This window comes from Hypoxylon fragiforme (genome assembly GCF_022984875.1).
Source record: "Hypoxylon fragiforme strain CBS 206.31 chromosome Unknown GGS25scaffold_5, whole genome shotgun sequence".
Lineage (NCBI taxonomy): Eukaryota > Fungi > Ascomycota > Sordariomycetes > Xylariales > Hypoxylaceae > Hypoxylon > Hypoxylon fragiforme.
This window is the reverse complement of record NW_026054760.1, coordinates 2,269,920-2,296,313: the sequence shown is the minus strand read 5'-3', so window position 1 is coordinate 2,296,313 and position 26,394 is coordinate 2,269,920. Positions and strand designations below refer to the sequence as shown.

The 26,394-nt window shown below is 48.7% G+C and overlaps 11 protein-coding genes across 11 annotated transcripts; 4 read left to right on the top strand and 7 right to left on the bottom strand.

Annotated features, from left to right (window-relative positions):
* Positions 1 to 483: 483 nt before the first annotated feature.
* Positions 484 to 1,571, bottom strand: GGS25DRAFT_287064 (uncharacterized protein). Its single transcript, XM_049257523.1, has 2 exons — positions 1,228 to 1,571; positions 484 to 1,138 (listed from the first exon to the last, which is right to left on the bottom strand). The coding sequence occupies exons 1-2, from the start codon at positions 1,451 to 1,453 to the stop codon at positions 555 to 557; spliced, it is 810 nt and encodes a 269-aa protein (XP_049116820.1). The 5' UTR covers positions 1,454 to 1,571; the 3' UTR covers positions 484 to 554.
* A 3,250-nt stretch (positions 1,572 to 4,821) lies between these two features.
* Positions 4,822 to 5,777, top strand: GGS25DRAFT_521847 (uncharacterized protein; the record flags this gene model as incomplete). Its single annotated transcript, XM_049264123.1, has 2 exons — positions 4,822 to 5,004; positions 5,619 to 5,777. The coding sequence occupies 2 exons, from the start codon at positions 4,822 to 4,824 to the stop codon at positions 5,775 to 5,777; spliced, it is 342 nt and encodes a 113-aa protein (XP_049116819.1).
* Positions 5,778 to 7,367: 1,590 nt separating this feature from the next.
* GGS25DRAFT_286909 (mevalonate kinase) lies at positions 7,368 to 9,325 on the top strand. Its single transcript, XM_049257521.1, has 2 exons — positions 7,368 to 7,941; positions 8,024 to 9,325. Exons 1-2 carry the CDS (start codon positions 7,735 to 7,737, stop codon positions 9,311 to 9,313), a joined length of 1,497 nt encoding a protein of 498 aa, XP_049116818.1. The 5' UTR covers positions 7,368 to 7,734; the 3' UTR covers positions 9,314 to 9,325.
* A 538-nt stretch (positions 9,326 to 9,863) lies between these two features.
* GGS25DRAFT_491186 (protein prenylyltransferase) lies at positions 9,864 to 11,908 on the top strand. The gene is made up of 3 exons (XM_049261068.1): positions 9,864 to 10,042; positions 10,116 to 10,757; positions 10,833 to 11,908. Exons 1-3 carry the CDS (start codon positions 9,994 to 9,996, stop codon positions 11,708 to 11,710), a joined length of 1,569 nt encoding a protein of 522 aa, XP_049116817.1. The 5' UTR covers positions 9,864 to 9,993; the 3' UTR covers positions 11,711 to 11,908.
* Positions 11,909 to 12,242: 334 nt separating this feature from the next.
* GGS25DRAFT_521844 (uncharacterized protein) lies at positions 12,243 to 13,080 on the bottom strand (the record flags this gene model as incomplete). The annotated part of the gene is made up of 2 exons (XM_049264122.1): positions 12,243 to 12,892; positions 13,035 to 13,080. The coding sequence occupies 2 exons, from the start codon at positions 13,078 to 13,080 to the stop codon at positions 12,243 to 12,245; spliced, it is 696 nt and encodes a 231-aa protein (XP_049116816.1).
* A 529-nt stretch (positions 13,081 to 13,609) lies between these two features.
* GGS25DRAFT_491183 (uncharacterized protein) lies at positions 13,610 to 14,223 on the bottom strand. Its single transcript, XM_049261067.1, has one exon. It carries the CDS (start codon positions 14,031 to 14,033, stop codon positions 13,734 to 13,736), a length of 300 nt encoding a protein of 99 aa, XP_049116815.1. The 5' UTR covers positions 14,034 to 14,223; the 3' UTR covers positions 13,610 to 13,733.
* A 12-nt stretch (positions 14,224 to 14,235) lies between these two features.
* On the bottom strand, positions 14,236 to 15,954 carry GGS25DRAFT_491178 (uncharacterized protein). The gene has a single exon (XM_049261066.1). The coding sequence runs from the start codon at positions 15,422 to 15,424 to the stop codon at positions 14,867 to 14,869; it is 558 nt and encodes a 185-aa protein (XP_049116814.1). The 5' UTR covers positions 15,425 to 15,954; the 3' UTR covers positions 14,236 to 14,866.
* An 836-nt stretch (positions 15,955 to 16,790) lies between these two features.
* GGS25DRAFT_286694 (pyridoxal-phosphate dependent enzyme) lies at positions 16,791 to 18,277 on the top strand. The gene is made up of 3 exons (XM_049257520.1): positions 16,791 to 17,010; positions 17,116 to 17,351; positions 17,487 to 18,277. The coding sequence occupies exons 1-3, from the start codon at positions 16,925 to 16,927 to the stop codon at positions 18,224 to 18,226; spliced, it is 1,062 nt and encodes a 353-aa protein (XP_049116813.1). The 5' UTR covers positions 16,791 to 16,924; the 3' UTR covers positions 18,227 to 18,277.
* Positions 17,877 to 19,487, bottom strand: GGS25DRAFT_491172 (GNAT domain-containing protein). The gene is made up of 3 exons (XM_049261065.1): positions 19,339 to 19,487; positions 19,153 to 19,232; positions 17,877 to 19,026 (listed from the first exon to the last, which is right to left on the bottom strand). The coding sequence occupies exons 1-3, from the start codon at positions 19,358 to 19,360 to the stop codon at positions 18,328 to 18,330; spliced, it is 801 nt and encodes a 266-aa protein (XP_049116812.1). The 5' UTR covers positions 19,361 to 19,487; the 3' UTR covers positions 17,877 to 18,327.
* Positions 19,488 to 19,544: 57 nt separating this feature from the next.
* GGS25DRAFT_491164 (tRNA synthetases class I (M)-domain-containing protein) lies at positions 19,545 to 22,049 on the bottom strand. The gene is made up of 3 exons (XM_049261064.1): positions 21,706 to 22,049; positions 20,312 to 21,624; positions 19,545 to 20,224 (listed from the first exon to the last, which is right to left on the bottom strand). Exons 1-3 carry the CDS (start codon positions 21,902 to 21,904, stop codon positions 19,928 to 19,930), a joined length of 1,809 nt encoding a protein of 602 aa, XP_049116811.1. The 5' UTR covers positions 21,905 to 22,049; the 3' UTR covers positions 19,545 to 19,927.
* A 409-nt stretch (positions 22,050 to 22,458) lies between these two features.
* On the bottom strand, positions 22,459 to 26,341 carry GGS25DRAFT_491162 (SNF2 family N-terminal domain-containing protein). Its single transcript, XM_049261063.1, has 4 exons — positions 24,207 to 26,341; positions 23,940 to 24,153; positions 22,955 to 23,882; positions 22,459 to 22,879 (listed from the first exon to the last, which is right to left on the bottom strand). The coding sequence occupies exons 1-4, from the start codon at positions 25,626 to 25,628 to the stop codon at positions 22,651 to 22,653; spliced, it is 2,793 nt and encodes a 930-aa protein (XP_049116810.1). The 5' UTR covers positions 25,629 to 26,341; the 3' UTR covers positions 22,459 to 22,650.
* Positions 26,342 to 26,394: the final 53 nt, after the last annotated feature.

The following is a 26,394-nucleotide window of genomic DNA, read 5'->3' as shown; positions in this document are numbered from 1 at the left end:
ATTTATTTTTGGATGAAGCGGGAACTTATAGTATACCTACCTACTTATCTACCTAACCTACATGGTAGGTACCCAAGTTTGAAGTTTTAGATATATTGGCAAGACTGATTGATCGGACATGGGACTAAACGAGTTGGAAACAAACAAAGTCATTTAAATACTAACGTGAAAGGGCTAGGATCACGAAGGATAATTCGCGTGCAATAATAAATAACCAAAACATAGGTAGGTAGGTAGGTATATATATACTTCACATGCCCAAAGCAATAAGCGTACGTGCATGTACAAAAAAAAAAAAACTATCTACAAAAAATCCCGATGCATGCGAACAAACCACCCCCCAACCCTCATTAGCTACGTCGACAATGCATCTTCTCATCTTCATCTTATTTCATTCTCTCTTGTCATCGTAAAGGAGGGTACTGGTTGTTTGTTTGTTGTTATCGTTGCCGTTTTGGACTTTATAGGCTACCTCATTATTGACATAAGACACGAAAGTTTCGTCATGACAAGCTACCCATATAGAAAAACGCAACTGCTGCAGAATATGCAGCTTAAATGCCGAAGTAGACGAGACCGCTGACCAGGAGGATGGAACCGAAAGTGGCTCCGACACGTGGGCCGAGCTGGGCACCGGCGCCGGTGCCGGGAATTTCGGTCGGGGTGCTGGTGGGGCCCGATGGGGTCTCGCCGCCGCTGCTACCGCCGTTACCACCGCCGCTAGTCGGGTAAGTAGGGGTAGGGACGCCAGTGGTAGTGTTGGAGTGGGGTGGGCTGGTGGTGTAAGACGATGACAACGTAGATGACCCAATAGGAGGCGTCGTAACGTCAGTACCAGAAGTCGGGTACCCGCCGGTAGTAGTAGTATCGGTAACGGTGGTCGTGGGTGTAGACTCCGTGTTGCTTGACTCGCTGGTGGATGAGCCGATGGGAGGAGTAGTGGTGTCAGTCGCAGTTGGGTACGGCGTGGGAGAGGTGGTGGACGTAGGAGACGTCGGGTAGTTAGACTCTCCAGTCGAGGTACTCGAGTCGGTACTCGTCTCAGTGCTCGTGGGAGTCGCAGTAGAGCTGGTTGACGTCTCACTGGGCGCCCCCTTGACAGCCTTGCAAAACTCGTCGATACCCTTCATAACACCACCTATATATTCGATTAGTCCCTTTTCTAGTCTAGTATCATTTCACCCCGTCTTATTTGCCATCAAAGGAGTGATAGTGAACTCAACGTACCATAGTCAGACTCGGAGCAGCCACTTCGGAAGCACGTCTCGCCATCACGCTTGATGGTATAAACCAGGTCGCAAATGCACTTGTTGTCGCTTGAGTCGCAAGTGGTGTTCTCATCGACAGCCTTGGAGATGCAGGGCGGACCGCAAGACGGCACATAGTCACTGTAGCTGATGGCAGTAGCGAGAGCCGCGAAGGCCGGTAGGGCTAGTACTCGGAGAGGTGCCATTTTATGTATATCAGGTGATATCGTAGGTATGTAACGAGCGAATTTGGGGTTTCCTGTGTTTTCTTGCTAGATAGATCAGTAGATCTCCTGTAATACGGCCTTATTACTCCCAAAGTATGCAAAATGCAGGTCTACCAAGAGGCAAAGAAAGGGGGAGGACTGGCTTTATAGATGAAAGCAGATGACCTTCCTGTATAGGTTGAATCGGTAGAGACCGGTCGATCAACACCTTACTTACCATAGTAGGGTATGACAATAAGCTATGAGCTATACCATGTACTACGTACTACGTACATACCTAATATGTATGGATGTATGTATGTATGTGTGTGTGTAAGTGATCGACAGGAAAAGAAGGGAAGGAAAAAAAGGTGTTCATGACAAGGACTAATGGCCCGAAAATACGAAACCGCCCCATGTCGTCCATCTGCCTAAGCTGCCGTGCCGCTTCTAGGTACGGCGGAGTGCATGTAGATGGTGGTAATACGAAGAATGTGGAATGTGTGCAGGAAGAAGTTGCGCAGCACATGGCAGTGTGTGTGTACCTATCAGTACTATCAATAGAGTACTATCAATAGCCCTGGAGTATGTACCTATACATATAGTACCCATGTGGTGACACATACTATACTAGTGACACATGCGCATGCCGTATTCTTCATCTTCTTCTCCCTTTAATGCTCTTTCCCTTCTTTCCCAACCTTGAAAGTTAAAACCTTTCGTTTGCCGTACCGTCCCTGCATTTAGACTCATCAGCCAACCACGGCGCGTATGCAGCTTCATTAATAGCCTTGCGGGTCCACTTTAAACTCTCGATTTGGCAGGTGGAGTACATGAAACGACCGGGGGATACAAAAGTATGATGTCTGAAGGAACATTTTCGTCTTACTTCATTGGCTTAACGGTGTAACGTGCCATCGTTTGCATCGTTTACCCCGGACTCTACCACCTAATTATATCACATTTCAGTGATCTTTCACTTGGGACCTGCCTAGCCTAGTCTCTTATTAAGTGCTAGGTAGCCCTACTCAGGCAGAGTCACAGGCTGTCTACTACCTAGGGATAGGTTACTTAACTGTCTGCATGTGGTAGGTTGGGTCAGCTTTGCGCGCCGCAGATCGTGGTGTAGTAGTTATTGATATCCATCCTAATAGGGCGAGCGGGGGCATCATACTTTCCGGCCCCGGGCTTTTACTTCTTTCATCACTGTTGTACTTTCGATCCAACAGCTTGTCAGTGACAGCTCTATCTTAGGTAGTATCAATGATCAAGAACCCTGCCCCTTTTAACCTTTTTGCGAGGAAACTTGTTACCTGCCTAACCTACTACATTGGAGTATGTGTACCCTATATTACAACATACAGATATGTATAGTAGTAGGTATATGTAACTAATGTAAGTAATCATGTGGATGTGTTACCAGGCCAGGTTACAATGGGGAGTTTTGAACGTGTCTGCTTAGGACTGGTTTATACTACTAGGATGGTCCTTCGAGATGAAAGACCTGACAGCGTCGACAGACCTTATAAACTATCAAGCGCTGATTGAGCACCTACCTTCCTACCGATGACAGTTACACTAACACTTATTAGCGAGATGCAAGTCCAATAAAGTTCCCGAGACATACCTTTATTTCTAACATTAACCCCACTTTATTTCACCTTCCACTTCATCTTCTCCTGAGTTCAAAGTTCTCTTGAGATGAAATCCCTTTTATGTATATATTTCTTCTAGCAACGCCGTGCAGGAGAGTATTCGCCGAGATCAAGTGATCATATCTAGCATTTGCATTTCACATAGAGACACGTACGCTGTACGCGTCCTTGATGCTTCTCGCTCACGCTCCACGGGCATAATAGCAGATGCTGCGTAAGAAGAACTACCAATCTAGGGAGAAATAGTTACTCCCAACATCAAATTCCAAGTATGGAAGTGGGGGTTTGTCAACACCTCTCGTGCTATTTCAAGATCATCCTCAGGTTTTCTCATCTAGTATCAAAACATCAACTTCTTTTGATCATGTGCCCTCCCCCTCCTTTTCAACCCAATAACCTTGCTTTCTCCCATTTGCATTGTCCCATCGGTCCAGGAATGTTTCCGTTTTTAGCGCTACATGCACGTCAAATGCTTGGAGATGATATTTTTCCTCTAACAATATCTCGATGACGATGGTGCGTATGAAACTTGTCAATGTGGAAATTAGGTTGCTGTTGCTTCCCGCATCGCAAAAACCTTGGAGCGCTTTACAGACGTCACGGGTGGTAGCGTTCAAGTTCGGTCTTGGCCCAAGGATTTTGCGTATACACAGCCACACGTGGCTATGCAAATAAAAGGTCACCGATCATAATGTCTAATATAGGAGTCCGCTAGGTGTGGCCTTCAACCCCCAAGCACTCACTATATTCAAGAAGTACCAAAATATGTGCTGGTTCGTAAGCTCGAACAAAACCACCACACAATCAACTTCCTGTCACTCGGGCACAGCATAATCAACTCACCCGTATTCATCTAGGCCTGAGCCAAATATAGGTACGTAGAGTACTCAAATAGCTCATCAGCCCAGCCCCGATACGATTACCTATATTTCAAAAATATTATAACCGATTATAGTGAACAAAAGAACCCTATAACGATGAAGTTATTCGTTTCGGGCGCTATGGGATTCGTGGGTAGAGAAGTCATCCGGCAGAGTCTAAGAAAACGCGAGGTCACCTCCGTTATAGCCCTCGCTCTCGGTCTCGCCCGGTCCTCGTCCCGGATAAGATGACAAAAGATGCAGATTTCTCCAACGGGAAAGCGTTGTCGTGCAAGGCTATGGCCGTCGCCCCGAAGAAGTAGAAAAAGAGTTCTCCATGGCTAGTGCTTGTATACGGTGAGATATCACAGCACTACCTTCTCCTGATTTAGCGGTAACCGCTCGGTCTTGTTCAACACGGTGGTCATTACAGGGATTGCAGGGGATAAAACCAAGTGCTGCAAATTCGACGAAGCGAAGCATGAGCGCTAGACATGTGCCGTGGGAGGGCTCAAAGCCATGCACGAGACCGGCCTCTCAGAGCCCTGCCGCTTCCATCGGTCCAAAAACTGTTGTTCTTCGCTGAGTATAACTGCATGACTTGGAAGTATCTAGGAGCTAAGTAGCAACATCCAGGGGATACTGAAATCAAACTTCTTTCGGTGGTGAACGAGTTTGTCAATATTTAGGAAGGAGTCGCGAGGGTCGGTATTATCACCGTACTGGGCGAGATTTTATTGATGGCTGCAAAGACCTCGTATCCGTCGCCGGGCTCAGCCTCGGTGAACTTATCGCAGGTGATGATCCCTCCTATGCCTATCTGGACTAGGTCTACGGAGCACATGGCTTAACCATGATTTACACAGGGAAATTTTGGGCCATAGTCGCTGAGATCCTACTTATATGGACTGTCGCAAGACGAGTTTTTCCAACCCCTCGTGTCGATGAGGTAGCCATAGGCACTGCCGATACCGAGTCTGCGCCGGACCCTGCGCGAGCTTCCATGTCGTCGGTAGATGAATACTCTTTGTTACTTGTAAGGTACTGATGTCGGCGAGATACCGTAGATCGTTAATACGTGGTGATATCGTAAAGATTCTCTAGAAAGATCCTCTAGATCCTATAGACGGGCCAGGCGCCTTAATGATAGTCCATATTTCTTGTACCGATTATCACATGTTAACCTAGGACTCAGACCCCTCAGATTTGGGAGGGCTCACACGTATTCAGGCAGAGCCCGCTTCCACTTCAATGAAGCCTGTCTACACTCGTCTCGTTTAAAGTCGTGAGACCGTCCTCTTCGCCAAACGATACCCAGTTAGTCCAATTGGCAGGCAACTTCTCCTTTAGAATTCCGAGCCACTTCATATAGATGTGCTTCTACTGCCACTTGTCCAAGAATTACCGCATCGGCAAGGCTCCATCATAACTTCTATCATGCCAGGTTCGGGGTCACCTAGAGCGTACGCGGGCTCGTACATGGAATAGTATCTAGCAAAATAACCCATTGCTCCCGACCCCTACCTATAGCCAGCTACACTACCCAATCAAGCTACTACCACTCCTGCCGTAGAGTTGCGGTGTAGCCAATGGGCGGCGGGTGGTGGTGATTGAAGCTCTCGTAGGTCGGATCTACTCACGAAACGCCAGTCGCATGCGAAGCACTCTGGCCCCGTTCAGTCAAAATGCCCTCTAGTCTCGCCCCGTGGGCATTTAGGGCAGATGGCGAAGCAGCTCGGCCACGGCGTCCAGCCTGTGGATGTCACATCTAGTAAAAGACTAGCTTATGATATCGGCCTAATCGTTTAATGGCGCATGGCTAAACGCAGACGAGTCTATGTGACGTAGTAGGTATGGCGAGAAACTTGTAGAAGGCACTTAACACCGACGCAGTCTCTTGTCTGGAGTGGTTCGCCAGCTCCTTGAGGCGCGGGTCGGGCGACAGATTCGAGCCAACCACGATGACATACTGGATAGGTATATACAAAGCAACTTTGCTTTATTTGAAGTTTCACATCATAGTGACCTGGTTAGGTACCCCCTCGGTGACCTAGAAAGTCACGATGAGTCAACAGCCGCTTTTGTGCAATATCCGCCGTGTAGCTATTTTCTCCCCCGTTCTTTTCTAGCCGGATTTGCAACTAAATAGCATATTTCCCTTGCCAGGTTTGAGATCTTCCGCAGCAATTGGATGATAGGAATAGTGAACGTCGTCGCTTATACGACACGCCATTGGACCACTGAGCTCTTAGCACGTGATAACTAGTTGGCAGCGGTTATATAAACCTATCAAGCTCAAGATTTGTTGACTCAGAACGTTCGGTGGCCTACCTGTTAGAGGATCGGCTGGTAAGCTTAACGACACAGGTTGGATGGATGTGGATGTCGGTCAGTACTGCTTTAAGAGTACGATATTACAAATGCCTCTTAGACAGACTGGTGGGTAAGAACCTGACGAAGTTCGATGTTGTTCACGTAAGGCGTATTGTACAAGTTGCCCGTTAGCTACATGTAGGTACATGTAGTTAGTTATTCAGTAAAGAAATAACGTTGAAGTTTAGTGAGGTTTACTTATTCGGGAATAACCGAGTTAGGGAAAGGCCGATCAAAAAAAAACTTTGAGGATTGAGGGGGATGGCAATCAGTAGCGTGGCAGGACAGGGATTTTATTTCTGGGGGGGTCCTTTGCCAAGGGATAGAAAGGTGCTAGATCTTTCTAATTGGCCAACTCTCACTGGTTCAGCTTAAAAAGGTTACGCTAACAAGCTTAGATCCCCATAGGATTCCCATAGCAGTGGTGCACAGGTCACACCTAGGTCAAGACGGTCAAGTAGGTCAAGTAGGTCAAGTGTTCGCAAAGTACCCAATACGGAAATCTGGGGCTTTGTTGAAATTGATCGCGTCCATTGGACAATTTTAAAGAAAGGGGGTGGGAAATTCCCACTCTTGGCTCAACGCTGACTTGCTGTGTTTTTTGTCTTTTTGATGTCCAACATTTCCTATTCCTATTTCCTACCTACCCTAGCCAGTGAACACATTGAGCATTCAATGTTGAACATTAGTTAAACATTAAACATCATACACAACCTTACATATTAGTTAATGTTTTTAATTGTCCCTTGCACGTCACTCTTTTTTATCCCTTAACAATGATATCCTAGACATACCGTACATCACTGTACATTACCTACACTGTACATAACTACACATAATTGTGTATAAGCTTCACCTAAGCACTTGTGTTGGTGTTGGTGATTGTGCTTTTGTTTTTGTTTTTGTTTTTGTGGCTGACCCGAACCATTAACTGACATATTATCACGTCCACCGGCTGCAGAACAACCCTGAAAGGCACATCTTATAGAAGTTATCTATCCATTTAAAATCAACGATATCGGCTCAACACTTCTACGCCGTGGCTCTCGAGCCTAATCATCCACCATTCCCCTCTCTCCTTCACTCTCTCTTCCCGCTCTTCCCGCTCTTCCCTCTCTTCCCGTATATTTTACCCACTTACACGTACAGACTTATTGTCTGTCATCTTCTTTTCTGTTTGGCGGCCAGTGTCACCTGCACCTGTGTTGCAGTGCTACGTGGGGTCTGCTCCTGTTGGCGAGCTTATCGATCCACAGAGAAATCTACCACAAAGGCATCCTTGGAACGTGGGGAGTCGAGCACGCCCCCCTGCCGATATATAGGTACTGCGACCGTACGATTCTTCGAACAGCTCACAACTCTCAAATATATTTTCGACAACTCGTCTTTGAATATGTCTAACGGTGTTAATGGCTCCTATGTGGAGGTGGCCCATCATGGCAACGGTGACATGAACGGGCGATCCTCAATGTCCTCAGATGAAGGCGAGAACAAAAGGAGGATGGATCGCAAAAATTCCAGCCCTATGATGCCTGCCTTTATGGTCTCGGCACCAGGCAAGGTCATTGTGTTTGGCGAGCATGCTGTAGTCTATGGCAAGGTAAATTACAACCCCCCCCCCCCCCCCCCCCTCCCCTTTGCTCTCTTCTTTGCGCACGAACTCACATTTATTTATTACGTAGGCTGCCATAGCTGCCTCTATCGCGCTTCGCTCCTACCTTCTAGTCACACATCTTTCGAAGTCAAAACGTACAGTAACCATGCAATTTCCCGACATCGATCTCATTCATACGTGGAACATTGACGATCTACCATGGAATGTTTTCCAACACCCCAGCAAGAAAAAGTCCTACTACGATCTAGTCACGGATCTCGACCCCGACCTTGTGTCAGCTATGCAACCTCATCTAGCAGTCATCTCCCCAGCTAAATCTGAAGCCGAGCGCAAAATACACCAGAATTCCGCAGCCTCGTTTCTATACTTATTCCTGTCGCTAGGATCGCAAAAGTCTCCGGGCTGCAGATATACCCTTCGATCGACAATACCAATAGGGGCTGGTGTAGGGAGTAGCGCGTCTATTGCTGTCTGTATGGCTGCAGCTATGCTTTTACAGATTCGTTCTCTCTCTGGACCGCATCCCGATCAACCGTCTGAGGAGGCACGTTTACAGGTGGAGAGAATCAACAGATGGGCATTCGTAGCTGAAATGTGCATACATGGCAATCCCTCAGGGGTTGACAACACAGTCGCAACACATGGCAAAGCCGTAGTATATCAACGAACCGATTATAAGAAGCCTCCGATTGTAACACCGCTATGGGACTTCCCGGAGCTGCCATTACTCCTTGTGGATACCAGAGTACCAAAGTCTACGGCTAACGAGGTAGCCAAGGTTGCCAAGCTGAAGACCATGCATCAGGATCTAGTAGGAACGATATTAGATGCGATAGATCAGGTTACCAGAAGTGCCGAGAGCCTCATCGATGAGGAATACTTCGACAGTGAGGAGCAAGAGAGTCTGCGACGGGTAGGAGAGTTGATGAGTATCAACCACGGACTGTTATCATCTTTGGGCGTCTCACACCCTCGCCTCGAACGAATACGAGAACTAGTGGATCACCAAGAAATAGGGTGGTCGAAGCTCACGGGTGCTGGCGGTGGAGGCTGTTCGATTTCGTTGATAAAGCCTGGTGTACCTAAAGAAAAGCTGGACAACTTGGAGCGCCAATTAGAAAAGGAAGGATATCTTAAGTTCAGGACAACATTGGGCGGAGATGGCGTGGGCGTCTTATGGCCAGCTGTATTGAAAAATGGCTTGGATGAGGACGAAGAAGGTGGCATGGAAATCGATCTGGAGAAGTTCCTGAATGCGCCAGGTAACGACGGCGTAGAGAAACTCGTCGGTGTATCTGGTGGTCTAAGCGGAGCTGAGAGGGAGGGCTGGAAATTCTGGAAGGTTGACAGCCAATGATGATTGAAGACGAGGTGATGTGCCTTACCTGGACAAGCAACCTGTCAAAGTAAGTAACCTATGGTGGGGGGTGGATGTGGCGGGTTCGGTTAGGGGAACTCTAGGACTTCCATTCCAGCTTACATCCTTTGGTATGATTATTGAGGGATCGAGGTATATGATATCTTGAGGCGGCGTACTGGACATAAGGGAGGCTTTAATCAGGTACCTAATAGTTGCCGGCCAGGGGGTACGGGGTAGGGAGGAAGGAAAGAAAACACCTAGGACGAGATACTTGACTTGAAGCTTTATCCAGTAAAAAGAATATAACTTAGGCACCTACCTGAGAATCACCATGAGTTAATGCCTACCTAAAGATGAATGTGAGGAATAGCTTCAATGTTGAATATGATCAATCATGTTCATGTTCAAGTTCAATGTTTAGGTACCTAGTAGGTACTAATGTACATATACTTAGGCTTATACTAAAATGCATAGCGGCTACGGCTACGGCTACATACATGGTACCTACCCCTCCATGCAAGCCTTTGCAAGGGGGTAACGGGAAAGGCAATGACGAAGTAGGAATTCGGACGATTCCCTTTCCATTCCTTGGACCCTTGATTACATACGAATTTAAACATTTTATCTAAACGTTTAAAAACCCCACCATCCCGATCTTCAACCCTTTTTTCGTAAGAATGCCTTCAAAGAACAAAGGCGGAGGCAGTCGAGCTAAACCTGCTGAACGTATAGCATCATTCAATTCTACTATATGTATTTGTATGTCTTAAGATCCTTGCTGATTTTTCGCAATCATTAGAAGCAAAGCAGGAACCTCCCAAACCACCACAAACCATCAAAGAACGCGAGTGGCAGTGGTATTACGAAACAAACCCTTACCAGAAGGCATACGAAGAGCTTGGCCTGAGTGGCATGACCCCAGCTGATCGACAAGCTTATCTCAACCAAGACTATCTAAAACCTGGTGCTGCGAAGACCCTCTCCAATAAGGCCCAAAAGGAGCTGTGGAAGCAAGTTAACGAAGCCAACCTCCCTCTACGTCGTCTTCCCCGGCCGCGTGACAACCAGTGGGGACAGGACAAGAACGGGCGCGGCCTTGGTGACTACCCTATTCAAGAGTACGAGGAACATACGGCCAAGAAAACCAAACTTGTCCTTTTGCTCGACGAGAGCTGGGTCTTCAAAAATAAGCGTGCCAAGGCAGACAACGGAGATCTTTATATAGAGGGCGACACTGTGAAGCCCTTCATTTGCACCGACGAAGACGTGGAGGCAGAGAAGGCTAGACGACAAGAGATGGCTGAATTAAGACAAGATCTATATGGTGTGAAGCTTGATACCTATGCGTTGGATCCAGAATGGGACGATGTGGTGCCAATACCACAGATTGAGCCCGATAAAGCTCTTGCTGCTATTGCGTACCCAGACGATTACGCTGAAGGTATGTTTTCCACAACTCTGGCTGCTTAAAATATTATGGGAGTTATGTACCAGCATCGAGCTAACAACCATATAGCTATGTGCTATCTTCGCGCCGTCATGGCAGTCAATGAGCATTCGCCCCGCTGTCTAAGGCTAACTGAACGGGTCATATATCTAAATCCAGCACATTATACTGTCTGGCTCTACCGATTCTCCATCATTGAGAGCTTAAATATCTCCCTCCGAGACGAAATTGAGTGGCTCAATGAAGTATCACTCACCCACATCAAGAATTATCAAATCTGGAACCATCGTCAGCAGCTACTAGACCACTACTACCCGACCGTTGTACTGTCAACCTCGGATTTATCGGATTTAGCAGATAGCGAACGGGCTTTCCTAGGGAAGATGCTTGAGCTGGACGCGAAAAACTATCACGTTTGGAGCTACCGGCAGTATCTCGTGCGTAAATTGGGAATTTGGGGCGACCCCGAACGACAGAGTGTAGAGACTCTGATTCTCGAGGATGTTCGAAACAACTCAGCCTGGTCGCACCGCTTTTTTGTTGTCTTCTCGGACCCTGCCTACACTACCCCTGACTCGCATGCTACGGAGCACGATCCCAAAATACCAGCCGATGTCATTGACCGCGAGGTCGAATATTCCAAGGACAAGATCCTCCTTGCACCCCAGAACCAAAGCCCTTGGAACTACTTAAAGGGAGTGTTGGTTAAGGGTGGGAGAAAACTCGGAACCGTAAGAGAGTTTGCCGAGCAGTTCGTGACGAATTTGGGTGGTGGGGACGCCGAAACTGTTCGCAGTTCCCACGCCCTTGACTTGCTGGCTGATATATATAAGGAGGCGGGCGAGATAGACCAGGCGGGCTTGGTATTGACCAGACTAGGCGAGAAGTGGGATCGCATCCGTCGAGGCTATTGGGAGTATAGGAGGAAGTTGCTCACTCAAGATTAGTCTAAAGATGGCTTCAAGTCTTGATTTGAAAAAATGTTCCTCGAGGTCACATCAAAGCGTATGATGAGCGTAATACTGATCCTGTGAGATGCTATTGGTTGTCAATAGGCAGGCAGATCCTTATATAGGTACTTATATAAGTACGTCTTTATACAAATAGAGACAAGTCTTGCGCGAATTCCATACAGTAATTATGAGACTACTTCGTCTCCTAGTCTTCATTGATTGCCGCGGTATCTTAGATGTAGGTAATCATTCCAGTTTCAAAGTGAACATCAAGGATTCTTAAACCGAAAATTCGTAGTGTTTGATTTTGCATTGCATATCAGGATGCTCTCTAGGTATTGCATCGCCTGCTTCACATCACAGGAATATTATTACCTATGGTTTGATCCTTCGAAGGCGCAAAAGCGGTTTTCTTTTCCTTCTCCCTTCTTTCTTTTATTTTGAAGAAAGAAAAAAAGAAAAAAAACCGCTACCTCTCTTATCTATCCCCCCCCCCCTCTTTCCCCTCCATCTTCACATCCTCACATCACAGAGCCCGATAGTTCTGACTAACGATAACCCACTTCCTCAGCCCCCTCGCCGCATTCCGCGCCGACGCCTCCCAATGCGGCACCAGCACAAACGCCTCCATGAACGGCCTCTCCTGCAGCCCGTCGTTATTGTCAGTCGCTGCTGCTGCTGCTGCTGCTGATGTTGTTCCCGAGGGGGAAAACACATTCGCGACCGGCGGCTTAGGTGGAGCGGCAGCAGCGGAGGCGGCGGCGGCTCCTCCTCCTCCGTCGGCCGTAGCGACGTGCCCGCGCCCGAACCGCACGGTCCCGCTGACCTGGACGACGAAGCTGATGCGGTCGCCGTTGCGGACCGCGGCTGCGGCTGCGCTCGCTTCCCTGCCGCCGCCGCCGCCGCCGCCTCCTTCGGCGGCGTCGGGCTCCCCGATCCGATAGTGCGCGTTCACGGGCTGCGCGTCGAAGGAGGCGACGTCGTAGGCGACGTGGGCGCCCTGGGCTTCGAGGAGCGCCTCGTACGCGGACAGGTCGGCGCAGGGGAGCCCGTTGATGCTGATGTCGGGGCGGGCGCCGGCGCCGGTCAGGCGGGGGGAGGCGCTGGTGTAGAAGCCGCGGAGGGAGCGCCGCCGGGAGCGCGTTTCGTAGTAGTGGTCTACGAAGACTTGGGCCGCTGGGTGGGTGGGTGGTTAGTTTGGGGGGTTGGGGGTTAGGGTTTATAGAGTATGAGAAAGGGGAAAAAGAAAGGGGGGTGGGAGAAGGGGAAGTGGGAAAAAGGGGGGGGGAGAGGGAGGTTAGGCTGGTTGGTGGCTTACCATCACTGGCGACCTTGGCCTGTGTTTCTAGACTCGGCAGCGACATTTTATTTATGGCGGTGGCTGGTGTGTTTTGTGATTTAACAGTTCACCGATTTATTCACCGGTTTAATTTGAGGTGAGAGGTTACTGTGTGAGACGTTAGTTGTGCGTTTGGTACTAGGTTGGCAGATAACCTTGGAAGCCGGGTGAATGTTTAATAGGTACCTACCAGGTATACGCCTCGCTTGTGAATGGAATCCGAATGGTGAGTTTAAATGTGACAGATGTGAATGTTGAATGAGAAGAAAGTTGCTGGCTATTGAAGGTGATAAAGGCGGATACACGACTTTTGAGAAGCTATGTCTTTATTTCGTATGTTGTAAGAGTCGAGACCTGCTGATGAGATATGGAATTTGTTAAAAGTGAGGTGAGTTGAATGATGAAATGTCGAAATGTGATGTAGAATGATAAGTTGAGGATTGAGTCTGTCGCACTGTGTGGATATAAGTCGTTTAGCTGCCGAACAACTATAAATAGTACGCTAATCGATAAATTGAGAGTCAAGGCACAGTTCTGGTAGGTTATTCTAAACACTGTACTTGTACTACCTTGGTACTTCCAAGTTCTATACTCATCTCTGTTCATTTCAACTATCACCATTACATACCTACTACTATGTAAGTCACATACCACACACCACCTCCCTAGGCCACGCCGCTACACCCTATACTCCGGCATTACCAACTCCTCAATCTTCAGCAGCAACGGCCGAACTCTACCCTTCAACCACCACCTCTCCTCGACGCGATGGAGCAAAACACACCACCACGCCATGACCACCAGCGCCGGCGCCTCTCTCCCCGCCAGCTCCGCGCGAAACTCGGCACCCATTAGCGGCGGGAAACGGAGCGCCGCGTTCTTGCGGTCCAGCGCCATGTCCGTCGTGTCCGAGAGGCAGAAGCACAGGCGCAGCTTCACCATCACCTGCGCGTACACTTCTCTCCTCCCCATCCCCATCCCCTCCCTTCTCCCTCTTGTCTCATCATACACAACCAATAACAACCTCCCCTCCAACTCCACCAACCTCGCATCCGTAGCACCACCCACAAAATCCCGTACCGGCGGTGTCGCCAGGTCCCCGGGCAGCGCGCGCAGCGGTGAGCTTAACCGTCTCCCCTTCTTCGTTGTTGTTGTTGTTGTTGTTGTTGTTGTTGTTGAAGAGCAGCGACAGCGCATCCTTCGCGGCGGCAAAATGGTACGGCACGAAGAGACACGAGCACGCGAACAGCGGGAGCGCTGCCGCTGCCGCTTCCGTCTCCGTGGCTGTGGTGGTGGCTCCCGGAACAGCGGTATCGCTTTCCCCTGGTGCTCCGCGGCGATGCGTTCGCGCACCGCTACCCCCATCCCCATTCCCATCCCTAACCCTTCATCCCCTTGCCCCTGCACACCAGACGACCGACACCGACAATGCAGCGCCGCGACCTCCAAGATCCCATGCAACAAATACGGATGCCTAGTAGCGAGCTCCGCCGCAACAACCTCGCGCGAGACAAATAATTTGCAAAAAAAAATAATCTATAAAATAATCTATATTTAGCATAACTTTTTATAAAAAAAAGTTTAAGGCAGGTATAAAGAAGAAGAAAAAGAGGTAGTGATTATGCTGGTTAAAGCTGTAATGCGATATTAATGCTAATAGCAAGCAATATTAAACATATCAGTCCACGATAAAATCATCCATCTATATCTATATCTACCTACATAGGGTCTATCTTAGCACGCCGGCGCCTCGATTGCTCTGGATTAGATTCTAGACCCAAGACGCCTATACACGCTGTAGACCAAGTCCTTCACGAGTATTGCGGAAAATGCCACAGATTCAGCCTCTCGACCACACTGTAACCCATGCCCAAGAAATCGCACAAAAGCACCCAGTTTTCTGCCTGGGCAGCCGTTCGCTGGCCGAGCACCTCTAACTCGAGCAGCCCTTGTGAGCGTTCCTCTCCCGAAAAGAGTGTGCGAGTAGACTGAATATAGTCCTCTTCAGATTGTAATTGCGAGTGCTGGCCGTCTTCATCATCCTGTCTCCACAACCAAGATGCTCTCCCCTTGAGCGTAGGTGTCCGTCGGGGCAAGATGAACTTGGCCTCTGGTTGGGATCTGATGATTTCTGCCAGCTGGGCATGTGAGGATATCTGCACATATGTCTTATACAACGCCGTTTGGTTGCCCAGGTTGGATGCATGGCTCAGATGACGGTACCCTAGAGTATCCAGCGCTTTGCTGAGAGTGGTTGTGGCGCTTTGGGTGGTTTCTAGGATATAGACGGGTGGCGATGCAGCAAACTCGCCCAAGCCGAGCGCGACTGGTGCAAGCAAACCGAACCCGAATATTGTAGAGATCCTCATGGTGGAGTTTCAATTGTATGTCAGAACACGTTTCTGAAGATGTATCTGGTAATATAATGCTGGGTACTGTGTATAGGGACCTATTACTGAAAACGAGAGACGGATGACGGATAACGTGGTACGTCAAGAAAAGAGAGACCGCGAGTCGGCTAGGGGAGCCACTGTTTATTTTAAATATATCAACATAGAACAAAAGAATAGTTAGTGATCGATCAAAGTAAGAAAAGACTAGAAGAGCTAGAAGAGCTAAGAGATCTAGAAAAGGTAGACTACCATGGGAACGGGTCTATTAAAGAGGATTGAAGGCGTTTTGCATCTAGATCTAACGGAAGGCTATTACCGTGGATCTTACAGATCCATCCCCTGAAGTTCTGCTAACACTGCCACGATGTTACGATTGTTGACCCATGAATAGGGGTAGTTGGGAACCAATCAGCATTGCCATTTTTCTGACTGGCCAATCAGGGGTATTTATTGATAGCCTGGGTACCCAGGTACATGTAGATTTGCGCTCGGCACGTAAGAACACTTGATTATTTTACGATGATTGAAAGTAATGAGGGTTCAAGCTTTTCTATAGTTAACTACTACATTTAATCTGTGAGAGTAACCATATTGATACCACACACCATTAGTAACTATAGTAAGCATGGAGGATTTGGGGAGAGAGTCCAGCAAATAAAGAGTAATCCTGTTCTTCGAATAATTATTACTTTATTACTTTACAGCAAACATTGGACGATGCAAGTAAACGTCAGTCTATCGTCAGTGCTGTTGATTTTCTCACAGCAGATGTATCATACGAAGTAGTTACATGTACCATCGCCAATTATAGAAAATGACCTCGTACACGTCAATGCAATACCTGCAGCCCGGAGCTATACGGTTCGAGACATTACCTAAATTGTTAGGTAACTATTATGTATACCATCACGGCCAGTATCGGAAACTGACGGTGCCAACAGAATCCATCAAGCCCCCATCGTTATGGAGCAGCACCCGGTAGCCCGCATTAGCTTGCGGGATCTGCCAGTGCTAGGTAGGTACTAGGTACCTGCCTATACTAGCACTCATCGGGGTTGCTCGTTGACGCGCCCTAATGTCATAATCCATCTCTGTCGCCCCCGATATTTGTTGGATCCGGTCCGATGAAGGGGGAAACAAAAAATATTTGTCTACATGCTATATGTATAACTATGACCGGACGAGCCACCTAGTAGAAGAGTTGTGACGGTAGTTGTTAGATGAAAATTACATCTAGAACTTTAGACGAGGGATAAAAAAAAAGAAGATTCTGCTACGTTGCGGCGAAGATAAGAGACCTATTAATAGTATATTCAGGGAGACGGGAAAAGATATACAGATAATATCGATATTGGGCATTTCGATCATTAACAAGGAATTGCTTTTTACCTCTACTTTTACTTTCGCTTTGTTGCTTCCTCAGCATCGAAACAATCTTACTACCTAGGCTAAGTACCTTCAAAATCACCAATCGCAATGAGCTCCTACGATCCAGAGCCCCAGAAGCTCTGGATAGAAACGCCATGCATACCATCACCGGCGCTTTCGCGAGCGGCAGGCTGGTGAGGCCCCTCCTCCCCACTCTAATTTCCTTTGCTCCAAAAGCAAAAGTCAGCTCGCGTAATCCGGCAGAACTAACACGAAAGGGGGGGGACTTGCTATCATAGTAACATATTCCTCAAGCTAGAGAACCTTCAACCCTCGGGCTCTTTCAAGTCGCGGGGCGTGGGGACCATGATGTACCGGGCGATGCTGGCGCAGGCCGCCGACAAGGTGCACTTCTACTGCTCGTCCGGCGGCAACGCGGGGCTCGCGTGCGCGACCGCCGCCGCCGTCCTAGGCCAGCCCTGCACCATCGTTGTGCCCCTGAGCACCTCGGCGCTCATCGTGGACAAGCTGCGCCGTGAGTATTTTCTCACCCCCAATTTCCCCACCCCCCCTTTTCTTTCTTTCTTTTCTCCCTCTCCCCCCCTTCAAAAGAGATGTATATAAGTAAACCCGACTAACCCCCGGGGTCCCTTCCCTCCGCATCCAAAAGTCCTCGGCGCCTCAGTCCACCAAATCGGCATGCACTGGGCCCAAGCCGACGCGCACCTGCGCACGAATCTCGTCGCCCACGACCCCGTCGGCATCTACGTGCCGCCCTTCGACCACCCGGACATCTGGGAAGGGGCCAGCACCATCGTCGACGAGCTGTCCTCCGCCCCCGCCCCCTCCACCATCGACTGCATCGTCTGCAGCTGCGGCGGCGGCGGCCTGCTCAACGGGATCATGGAGGGCGTGGAGAGGAACTACCGCTGCAAGGAGTGGGAGTGGGGGGAGGAGGAGGGGAGGGAGAGGAAGAAGAGGCGGCCGATGGTGCTGGCCGTCGAGACGTTCGGCGCGGACAGCCTGAACGTGAGCGTGCGCGCGGGCCACCACGTGACGCTGCCGGAGATCACGAGCATCGCGACGAGCCTCGGCGCGCAGCGCGTGTCCGAGCGCACGTTCCGCTGGGCGCGGGAGGCGCCGTATCTGAAGAACGAGGTGGTGACGGATGCCGAGGCCGTGATGGGGTCGTGTCGGTTCGCGGATGACGCGCGTTTGCTGGTGGAGGTCGCGTGCGGCGCGACCATTGCTGCGGTGTTAAATGGGCATCTGAGGAGGGTGATGATAATGGAGGGGGAGGTGAGGAGCGAGGAGGAGTGGAGGAGGAAGAATGTGGTGGTGATTGTGTGTGGGGGGTCGAATGTTACGTTGGAGTTGTTGAGGAAGTATAAGGAGACGTATGGGGTATAGTAAATAGGTACTAGAGATAATAGACAGGCTAAAGCCGCCTAGATGTTCAGGCTCGCATAGATATTGGCCCCCTATATATCTATGCAGTTAGTTTCCAGCTCCTATTCCTCCCTCAGCCGCGATCTATCATACCGCAGCTCCTTATACCCAGCATCCTTCACAACAGCCACCCAAGGTGCCTCATCCCGCTCCTCCCCAACCCCCTCAAGAACCATCTGTATTTCGCCAAAATAATTCACCCCGCCCCTCTGCTCGAACCCAAGGCTCTTGAACAGCGCAATACTACCCGTATTTCCCGCACTGATCTTCGCCACGAGGTCCTTGACGACCAACGTGCTCTTACCACTGCCAGTATTGGAAGTATAACCATCAGCACCACCATACTCCGCCAAAACCCCCTCCCGATTCCGGCAGAAAAAGGACAAGAGCGCCGCGACGGCAGCGCGACCGAGACCCTTGCCGCGGTGCCTCGGGTCCGCGATCATGATGTCGATCTCCGCCATGCAGCAGTGGGCCTTCCCGCTCCCGCTCCCATCCAACCCCTCGTCATCGCCATCGCCTTCCCACGGCGTAAGAAACATGTTCACATCCCCGACCATCCTCCGGGGCTCGTCGGCTTCACCCGCCACCACCGCATCTCCATCTCCATCTCCGCCAACACCACCACCACCACCAGACGCAGGCGTGAGCGGTTCACACAAGATAAACGTCAATTTATCAGCGGCCTCGCGCCACTCGACCTGGTTCGCATACTCCTCGTCGAGCGCAAGACGCTCCGATGCTGTGGCTTCGCGGATAGTCTTTCACTCCAGCAGCACCCGAGGCATCGGCTTTCACGTTAGTGATGAATATTTTATTTTCACTTTTCTTTTTCTTTAGTATGAGAGGGAAAAGGGGAGGGGGGGGGTGGGAAATGGGAGAAGTACCGCATCTTCCATCCATTCGTGGTACCGCGGCACATGGCGCGCGTCGTAGGGCACGAGGAGGACCTTGTTGGTTGCTACGGCTGTTGTCGGGGGAATGTAGAAGTGATTGTTAGTACTTAACCAGCTATAGAACTAACTCATTTATCAAAAAGAAAAAAAGAAAAACCCCCCAAAATTGAATCTCACCAATATGTTCGTTGAACTTCATTTTTGTGTAGATATGTAGGTACCATACCTAGGTACAGTACCTTAAGATTACATGTAGGACTTTTTGCGGATGTTCTGTACTACCTAACCGTTAGTACCTACTGCCTAGTACCTACATATGTAGGGTAGGTTAGGTACTACCTTTAGGACTGTTGGAATAGCTATTACGTAAGCAGTTCTTGGTACCTAGGTATATAACGCCATTCCAATAAATGACCACGAAGTAGTGAGTTCGAGCGAGTTCGACGTGACGGCACCGCCATTACGAAGAAAGCTACCAGCAGCTACTAGGTACATTGCTGAATGCTTCTCGGCGTACGCTGAATTGAAAAGTTGATAGAAATAAAACAGAAGTGTGTACTGGTGTCTGGTCATCACAATATAAAGCAACTCTGGTATAATATATATAAAGATATACAACCTCCTCGGCTTAGATAGCAGTGTCTTCGACGTTAGTAGCATGACTACATCGTCGTGAATGGACGTTGAACCTAGATTCATCCACGAATCTATTTTTCTTTTAAATTTCTTTTTTATTCTTTCATACAACTTCGTTTGCATCTATTAACTAATCCTCAACGGCCAGCGGCGGAAACAAGCTACTAGGTGCGCCTTTGCCCAGCGATACTAGCGGGGTTCCGTAGTCGACGTCTTTGTGCAACTTAGCATCTTGCAGCGTCCTTCTGTCGGGACTGACGCCGAGTCTGTCTAGGACCATGGCTGCCTTCTCCGGTATGAAAGGCTGTAATAGGATGCCTATTATGCGTAGCGATTCTCCCGCGTAGTAGATGCTCTGCTCAAGAAGCACCTTCTCGCCCGTAAGAGCCAGATGCCACGGTTTCATTGTTGCTATGAATCTGTTTGTCTATATCAAAAAGGTCAGTGGCTGATATGTAGTAAAATGAACCACGAGAGAATAAAAAAAAAGGGAATCAAGGTGCCCAAGACTTACCTCAAAAACCCAGGCCATGATCTCTTGTAAAGCTCGGGTAGGATTCAACTCATCCATGTGATGCGAGACTGTCCTTACCAGAGATTCCAGCTCTTCTATATGTATGTCGATAGCATTCGTAAATATGCTGAGTTGCCCACTAGTCATAGAAACAGTGAGATTCGCAAACGGATCAGATCCCTCGCTAGGCACCGTAGTCACAGCCACGATTGCATCCCTTAACTTCCATTGTTTGGGCCGGGTGATACGGTTGACTAAATTTCCGAGACCAGTTTGCAAGCCTTTCTTATACCTTTCTACAATGAAGTCGTTATTGTATTCGGAATCGTGCGCCATAGCGCCGCTGTAAACAAGGAAATATCGCAAAGGATCCACCCCCCAGCGGTCGATGGCGAAGAAGGGGTTGACCACGTTTCCGACTGACTTGGACATCTTCAGTTGGCTCATTAACCAATGGCCGTGACAGAGGATGCGTTTTGGCAGAGGGATATCTAACGCCATGAGTAGCGCAGGCCAATACACGGCATGAAAACGAATGATATCTTTCCCGACCACGTGCGTGTCAGCTGGCCAGCCTTGGTCACGTTCAGAGCGGGGAGCCCATACAGGATATCCAGCTGCTGTTAGGTAATTTACCAAGGCATCAACCCAGACATAGATAGTCTGTTCAGGGTCATCTGGCACGGGGATGCCCCAGGAAAGACGACCGGCCGGTCGGGATATAGACAAATCCTCTAGGTTATTCTCAACCCAGCTCTTGACCTCGGCGTATCGATTGGAGGGAACAATCCACCCTGGGTTTGCCTCGTAGAATTGTAAGAGCCTATCTCGGAAGCTTGTGAGCCGGAAGTGGTAGTTCTTTTCCTCCGTCATCTCCACGGCGTTGCCCGTCTCTATCGAGGCCATGAAACTATTACCAGTCACGGATGAAACCCGATGTTCCACCATAGAATCTGGATAATATGTCTCGTCGCTAACGCAGTACCATCCTCTGTGTGTCGTCTCGTAGATGTGCCCGCTCTCTTTCAGACGCGCCCAAAAATATTCAACCGCCTCTCGGTGCTGTGGGTCGGTGGTTCGGATGAAGTGATCGTTCGAAATGTTCGCCCTCTTTGCTAGGGCCTTGAACGAATCGGAATTGGTATCGCATAGCGCTTTTGGTGGAATATCCTGTAGTTCTGCAGCGCGTTGGACCTTCATTCCATGCTCGTCCGTGCCAGTGCTCAAGATAGCTTGTCTACTTCCTCTCAGGACCTCCCATCTCTTGAGGACATCGGCTAGTACCATGCTATATAAGTGGCCAATGTGAGGAGCTTTGACGAGCTCGTCAGCCAATTTTTTAGAGTATCATGATAGGTAGAGAGCAGGACTTGGTGGGATGGAGGAGGACTTACTAGCATTGACATAAAATATGGGCGTTGTCACATAGTACGGCTTGACCTTAATCTCGAGAGTGCCATCGCTGCTGATATGTAACTTGCGCCGTGCTTGAACACTCTTGCATGAATGGCATATCGAACTATTACGCAATCTTGACACATTTCTAATAGTCCAAATTCTTTGCCGACTGAGAAATTCCCAGCAAGTACTCATGACTGTAACAGCGAAGGATTCTTGATGGTTGGAAAGTCATGTCACTGGTATAAATTAATTATAAAGTAGATGGAATTACATGAATCCAGTTTTGCAGTGGTAACCCACCCACCTAGTTTAAGTTAAAATATGACCTAAGTAAAATATGGGCCTGCCTACTAGTTACCCATTAACCTACCTATGTAAGCAGCAAGCTAATTACATGGAAATTAAAGTAACCTAGGTATCATGGATTATTAGGTAACTAACTAGTTATTTTCTAGGTATTTTTTACCCGACTTTCTGCCTTTCGGCCGTGGTGGGGCCATAAAATGTAGTTATTGCACCGTACGAAGTAGTAAAGTTCAGATTATTACATCCTTGGATTCATTATGACCTATGGCCTGTGACCTATGACCTATGACCTATGACCTATGTACAACATTGAACTTCAATGCTCAAGTACAAAACTTCTTACTACATACATATGTAGGTAGGCAGATACTTCGTAATAAGCCCATAATCATCAATGCCGATTACATCCATGATATCCATTAGTCTCATGCATTGCCTAGGTACCTGCAATGCTCATTACCCGAACCCATCAATGACTTGAGCCATACGAGGTCAACTCAAACCCCCCTAAAAGGGCAAACCGTATTATAGGGGGTCACGTCTCTTGCTTCTGGTCCTATCTGACTCGGCTGTTTCATTGTCTTCCAATAGGGGAGAGGATGCACATCTTCATGAACCAAGGCCGTTCGCGCCTAAGTGCCTCGGAAGAGGAACTGAAGGTCCTGCGCTGTCAGAGCTTCCATTGAGGCATCGTCCGCATCGACTGTAGAGTCGATCATGTTAGTCTTCTTCTCTTGAAGCAGCACCATGCGACTCTCTACCGAATCCTCAATGCAAAGTCGCGTAATAATGCATGGACGTGTCTGTCCAATGCGATGACATCGGTCAGCCGACTGCCACTCTGCAGCTGGGTTCCACCACCTACACATGTAATTGTGGTTAGCTACAATAAATCAAAATGTTACTATTAAAAGGGACAGGGGGTGAATAACGTACGGGTCAACAATGAAGACCCGGGATGCCTCTGTGAGATTCAAGGCCACGCCGCCCGCCTTTAGCGACACGAGGAAGCATTCCACGTCCACTTTACCCATGAAGTGGTCTATCGATGCCTGTCGCTGAGCCGGGGTCATGCTTCCATCAAGCATCACTGTAGTGATCCCAGCCCGTCGTAGCCGCCACTCGACTAGCTGTAGCATCGTCGTGAATTGGGAGAAGATGATCGATTTATGAGACGCGTTATCCGATCTAAGCTTGTGAAGTTCATGCACAAGCAATTCAATCTTTGATGACGATGTCCAATCCTCCATCTTGATACGGTTAATGATGGAAGACTTCTTGACAAGCGCGACATCTTGAACCATCTCCGGCTGCTCAAGATCAATGGAGAGCGGGATGTGGCATTGCGGACAATCCGGCGTGTCTTGGGAGTTGACGTAGCTATCTGCGCAGGAGCGACAGAAGTCGTGGTTGCATCCGGATCTAATTGCCTCTTCAGCTGGCTCGTCACAGATACAACAGACCAACACATTCCGACCACCCTCGCCTTTCTTCTTCAAGATCAGGTCAGGGTGATCTGCTACCTGACGCATCTGCATAATCAAGCCAAAAATGTTGGCATAATTATTGAGCAAAACACCTTGTGCTGCATAGGTGTCGTACTGTCGCTGACCATTGCCCATGATGCTGTTGGCAAAGTCATTTTCTACCTCACTGAAGAATTGTCGATCCACGTAGATCTCCTTTACAGGAAGCTCCATGGCATTAGTGTGGTTCTTTTTAAGGCGACGTAACATGATTCGGTCAGTCAGAAGGCGAAGCTTCTGTAACGCCCGCCTTCCTTTACCTGCATTGCCATATTTGTTGATAGGCGTCAAAAGTTGGTGATTGAAAACCGAAATGTGACGCAAAATATGATGATTGCCTAAGATGAGTTAGTCGAGGTATACATATGTAGCATATCTCAAAGGTACAAACTCACACGCCTGGCATCTGCCGTGATCGTCAGTTGATGACCAGTCCAGCGTAGAGCAAGGGCAATTCTTGCATAAGTACGATGCGAACGGAGTGATTCGGAGGAATCGAAGAAGTGAAAAGTATTCGCCGATGCGGTTCTGCAATGGGGTTCCTGTCAAGCACCAACGGTATTCGACATTAAGGGCGAAACATGCCTTGGCAGTCATTGTAGTCCTGGACTTCACCACGAGGTTAGCTAAAAAGAGATGCCATGGGGATTGCTGTAGCCTACCTTGATGCAATGGGCTTCATCGAGAATGGCACGATGAAATCTCATCTGATGAATGGCACTTTTCTCCTTGTAAGTACCCTCCTTTCTCTTTGTACCCTTCTCCTGTCTGCGATACATGGACTCCAGGGTATTGTAAGACATCATGATGACGTCGAACTTCTTAAGTTCTTTAATCGACATCTTCTTAGCTTTGTGATTGGTTCCGTGAAACACCAGCGTCTTGAGGAGTCCGCCAGTGTAAGATTCAATCTCGTTCGTCCACTGCATCAAAGCCACGGGTGGCACGAGAACCAATGACGGTATCCTGGCCGGATAGTCCGACATGATAAGGGAGACTGCTTGTATAGTCTTTCCCAAACCCATTTCGTCTCCAAGCAAGCCACCTTTCCATCTGCTTGCTTCCATGGCCTTCATCCAAGCAAGTCCTTCAAGTTGAAACGGCTTGAGCTGCCGAGAGATAGTAATTGGCTGCTCAGCCTTGCCGGTCTTGAGTCCTGGCATATCCTCAAGATCAGTCCACATGGTTTCAAATTCTGGGTGATTCCTTTTCAGGCGCCTTTTGGCTTTCCACAATCTGGAGCGGCCCGAAATAATTTGAGGCCCACGGCCGCGGTACCAAACAAGGCTTTCGTCAGAGTCCATGTTATCGATATCGACACTCTCAGCCCTCGTACGTATGGTGCTTCTAGCAGAATCCGTATCAGTGATTACCGTATCGTTATCCTCTTCATTATCAGAGCCACCACTAGCCACAGTGTTGTCATTGTTATTGTTGTTAGTAGTGGTGGCGGCGGCGGTAAGTTTCGACCTCTTTTTTTGCGGAGCCGAGGCAGAAGAGGACTCCTCCTCGTCATCGGAGACGAGCGAAATGGCTCTCTTGTTATGCGAAGTTGATGTACCCTGATTAGTTTGGCCTCGTGATGGTAGTAGCCTCGAACCTGGTAGAAAAATGTCGTGGGGTGAAGATTCATCAAATTGATCCTCATCTTCTAAGTCATCCACATAATTGACCGGGGCTAGTCGACGTCGGGTTCTTCTAGTTGAAGGCATGGTGCTTGATGCTTGACCCTTCGATATCGAGCCTTGGGAAGGTTGAGTGTCTGCAAGAGATCGGCGTCCACCTGCTAGCGCGGCGGACCTGGCTGGGATAGATGGAGCCGGCGTTACAGCATTACTAGTTGCTGGGGTATTGTAGTCCGTGTCTGAAGTTGCCATAGTGGCGGGGGTTGGTGCGGAAGACGCGGAGGTGCTTGCGACAGTTGTAGAGTTCGGGCGTGGGCGTCCTACGTAGTGATTACTGGAGCGATTAGGCTTCTTGCCCATGGTGGCGACGAGTAGATCATCGTCAGAACTATCCGAGACTTCCTGAGCCTGTTTCTTTTGAGGCTTGGAAGTCATTGATCGTGTGAGTCGCGGCGCCATCTTTCCATTAGTAATGGGGTAAATGGCAAAACGACAGACAGCAGGAAGCTAAGAGGTTGAGAGGGTGAGAAGGGAAATTCAAGTGATAAGTGTATGTTGATAAAGAATCGGCAAGGATTTTTTTATGAGAAAAGGTAGAACAAATGTTGAGAGTAATGGGTTCGATGTAGTGGATTAGAATACCTAGATACCTGAAGAGACAGGCACTGCACTATTGGTGTACTAGGTAGGTGAGAGGTGCCTTAGGTGAGAGATACCTTAGGTACCTAGGTAATGTGAAAGGTAAACAGGAGTTCGTGAGGGTAAGTGAATGTAAGCATGCAGTCCTCCGCCTTTGCAAGGTACCTAAAACGAATCAATAGCTAGATACCGGCGGGTAGGTACTAGGCAAGGTTGCGATTATGTAGTATACATATAAGGCAGGGCGTTGGGTATTGGGTATTGGGTATTGGTTAAGAAAGAAAGCAGAAAGAAAGAAAGAAAAAAAGAAAGAAAGAGTGTCCCGGTCGGACAAGTGGATGGCAGATTATCGAGTTGTAGTTAATCAGAATGATGGATATGAAGATGTGTATCAATCAGGATGAGGGATGGAAGGTTGTGTTATGTGATGGGAGAATGAGACGTTGAAAGATTTCAATGCGCAGCAACTTGAATACCGTTGACAAAGATTTAGTGGGGAGGAAATATTAATGTACGCACTATGTAGGACAGAGGGAGGAAGGGATTAGATTGACTCGCGATCAATACACGCAAACTCGTGACTTGA

Bases quoted from the DNA above. Each gene is read 5' to 3' on its own strand.
- GGS25DRAFT_286694 (XM_049257520.1), top strand. From the start codon at position 16,925: ATGAGCTCCTACGATCCAGAGCCCCAGAAGCTCTGGATAGAAACGCCA. The intron at 17,011-17,115 runs GTGAGGCCCCTC...TTGCTATCATAG, and splicing joins CTTTCGCGAGCGGCAGGCTG to TAACATATTCCTCAAGCTAG. The intron at 17,352-17,486 runs GTGAGTATTTTC...CGCATCCAAAAG, and splicing joins CATCGTGGACAAGCTGCGCC to TCCTCGGCGCCTCAGTCCAC.
- GGS25DRAFT_491164 (XM_049261064.1), bottom strand. From the start codon at position 21,904: ATGAGTACTTGCTGGGAATTTCTCAGTCGGCAAAGAATTTGGACTATT. The intron at 21,625-21,705 runs GTAAGTCCTCCT...AGCTCGTCAAAG, and splicing joins CATATTTTATGTCAATGCTA to CTCCTCACATTGGCCACTTA. The intron at 20,225-20,311 runs GTAAGTCTTGGG...TTTTTGATATAG, and splicing joins TCATGGCCTGGGTTTTTGAG to ACAAACAGATTCATAGCAAC.
- GGS25DRAFT_491172 (XM_049261065.1), bottom strand. From the start codon at position 19,360: ATGAAGTTCAACGAACATATTG. The intron at 19,233-19,338 runs GTGAGATTCAAT...CCCCGACAACAG, and splicing joins GAAGTTCAACGAACATATTG to CCGTAGCAACCAACAAGGTC. The intron at 19,027-19,152 runs GTACTTCTCCCA...CTGGAGTGAAAG, and splicing joins ACGAATGGATGGAAGATGCG to ACTATCCGCGAAGCCACAGC.
- GGS25DRAFT_286909 (XM_049257521.1), top strand. From the start codon at position 7,735: ATGTCTAACGGTGTTAATGGCTCCTATGTGGAGGTGGCCCATCATGGC. The intron at 7,942-8,023 runs GTAAATTACAAC...TTTATTACGTAG, and splicing joins ATGCTGTAGTCTATGGCAAG to GCTGCCATAGCTGCCTCTAT.
- GGS25DRAFT_491183 (XM_049261067.1), bottom strand. From the start codon at position 14,033: ATGGGGATGGGGAGGAGAGAAGTGTACGCGCAGGTGATGGTGAAGCTG.
- GGS25DRAFT_491186 (XM_049261068.1), top strand. From the start codon at position 9,994: ATGCCTTCAAAGAACAAAGGCGGAGGCAGTCGAGCTAAACCTGCTGAA. The intron at 10,043-10,115 runs GTATAGCATCAT...CGCAATCATTAG, and splicing joins TCGAGCTAAACCTGCTGAAC to AAGCAAAGCAGGAACCTCCC. The intron at 10,758-10,832 runs GTATGTTTTCCA...ACAACCATATAG, and splicing joins CCCAGACGATTACGCTGAAG to CTATGTGCTATCTTCGCGCC.
- GGS25DRAFT_491162 (XM_049261063.1), bottom strand. From the start codon at position 25,628: ATGGCGCCGCGACTCACACGATCAATGACTTCCAAGCCTCAAAAGAAA. The intron at 24,154-24,206 runs GTAGGCTACAGC...CTCGTGGTGAAG, and splicing joins ATGAAGCCCATTGCATCAAG to TCCAGGACTACAATGACTGC. The intron at 22,880-22,954 runs GTACGTTATTCA...TTACATGTGTAG, and splicing joins CGGGTCTTCATTGTTGACCC to GTGGTGGAACCCAGCTGCAG.
- GGS25DRAFT_491178 (XM_049261066.1), bottom strand. From the start codon at position 15,424: ATGAGGATCTCTACAATATTCGGGTTCGGTTTGCTTGCACCAGTCGCG.
- GGS25DRAFT_287064 (XM_049257523.1), bottom strand. From the start codon at position 1,453: ATGGCACCTCTCCGAGTACTAGCCCTACCGGCCTTCGCGGCTCTCGCT. The intron at 1,139-1,227 runs GTACGTTGAGTT...TCGAATATATAG, and splicing joins CTGCTCCGAGTCTGACTATG to GTGGTGTTATGAAGGGTATC.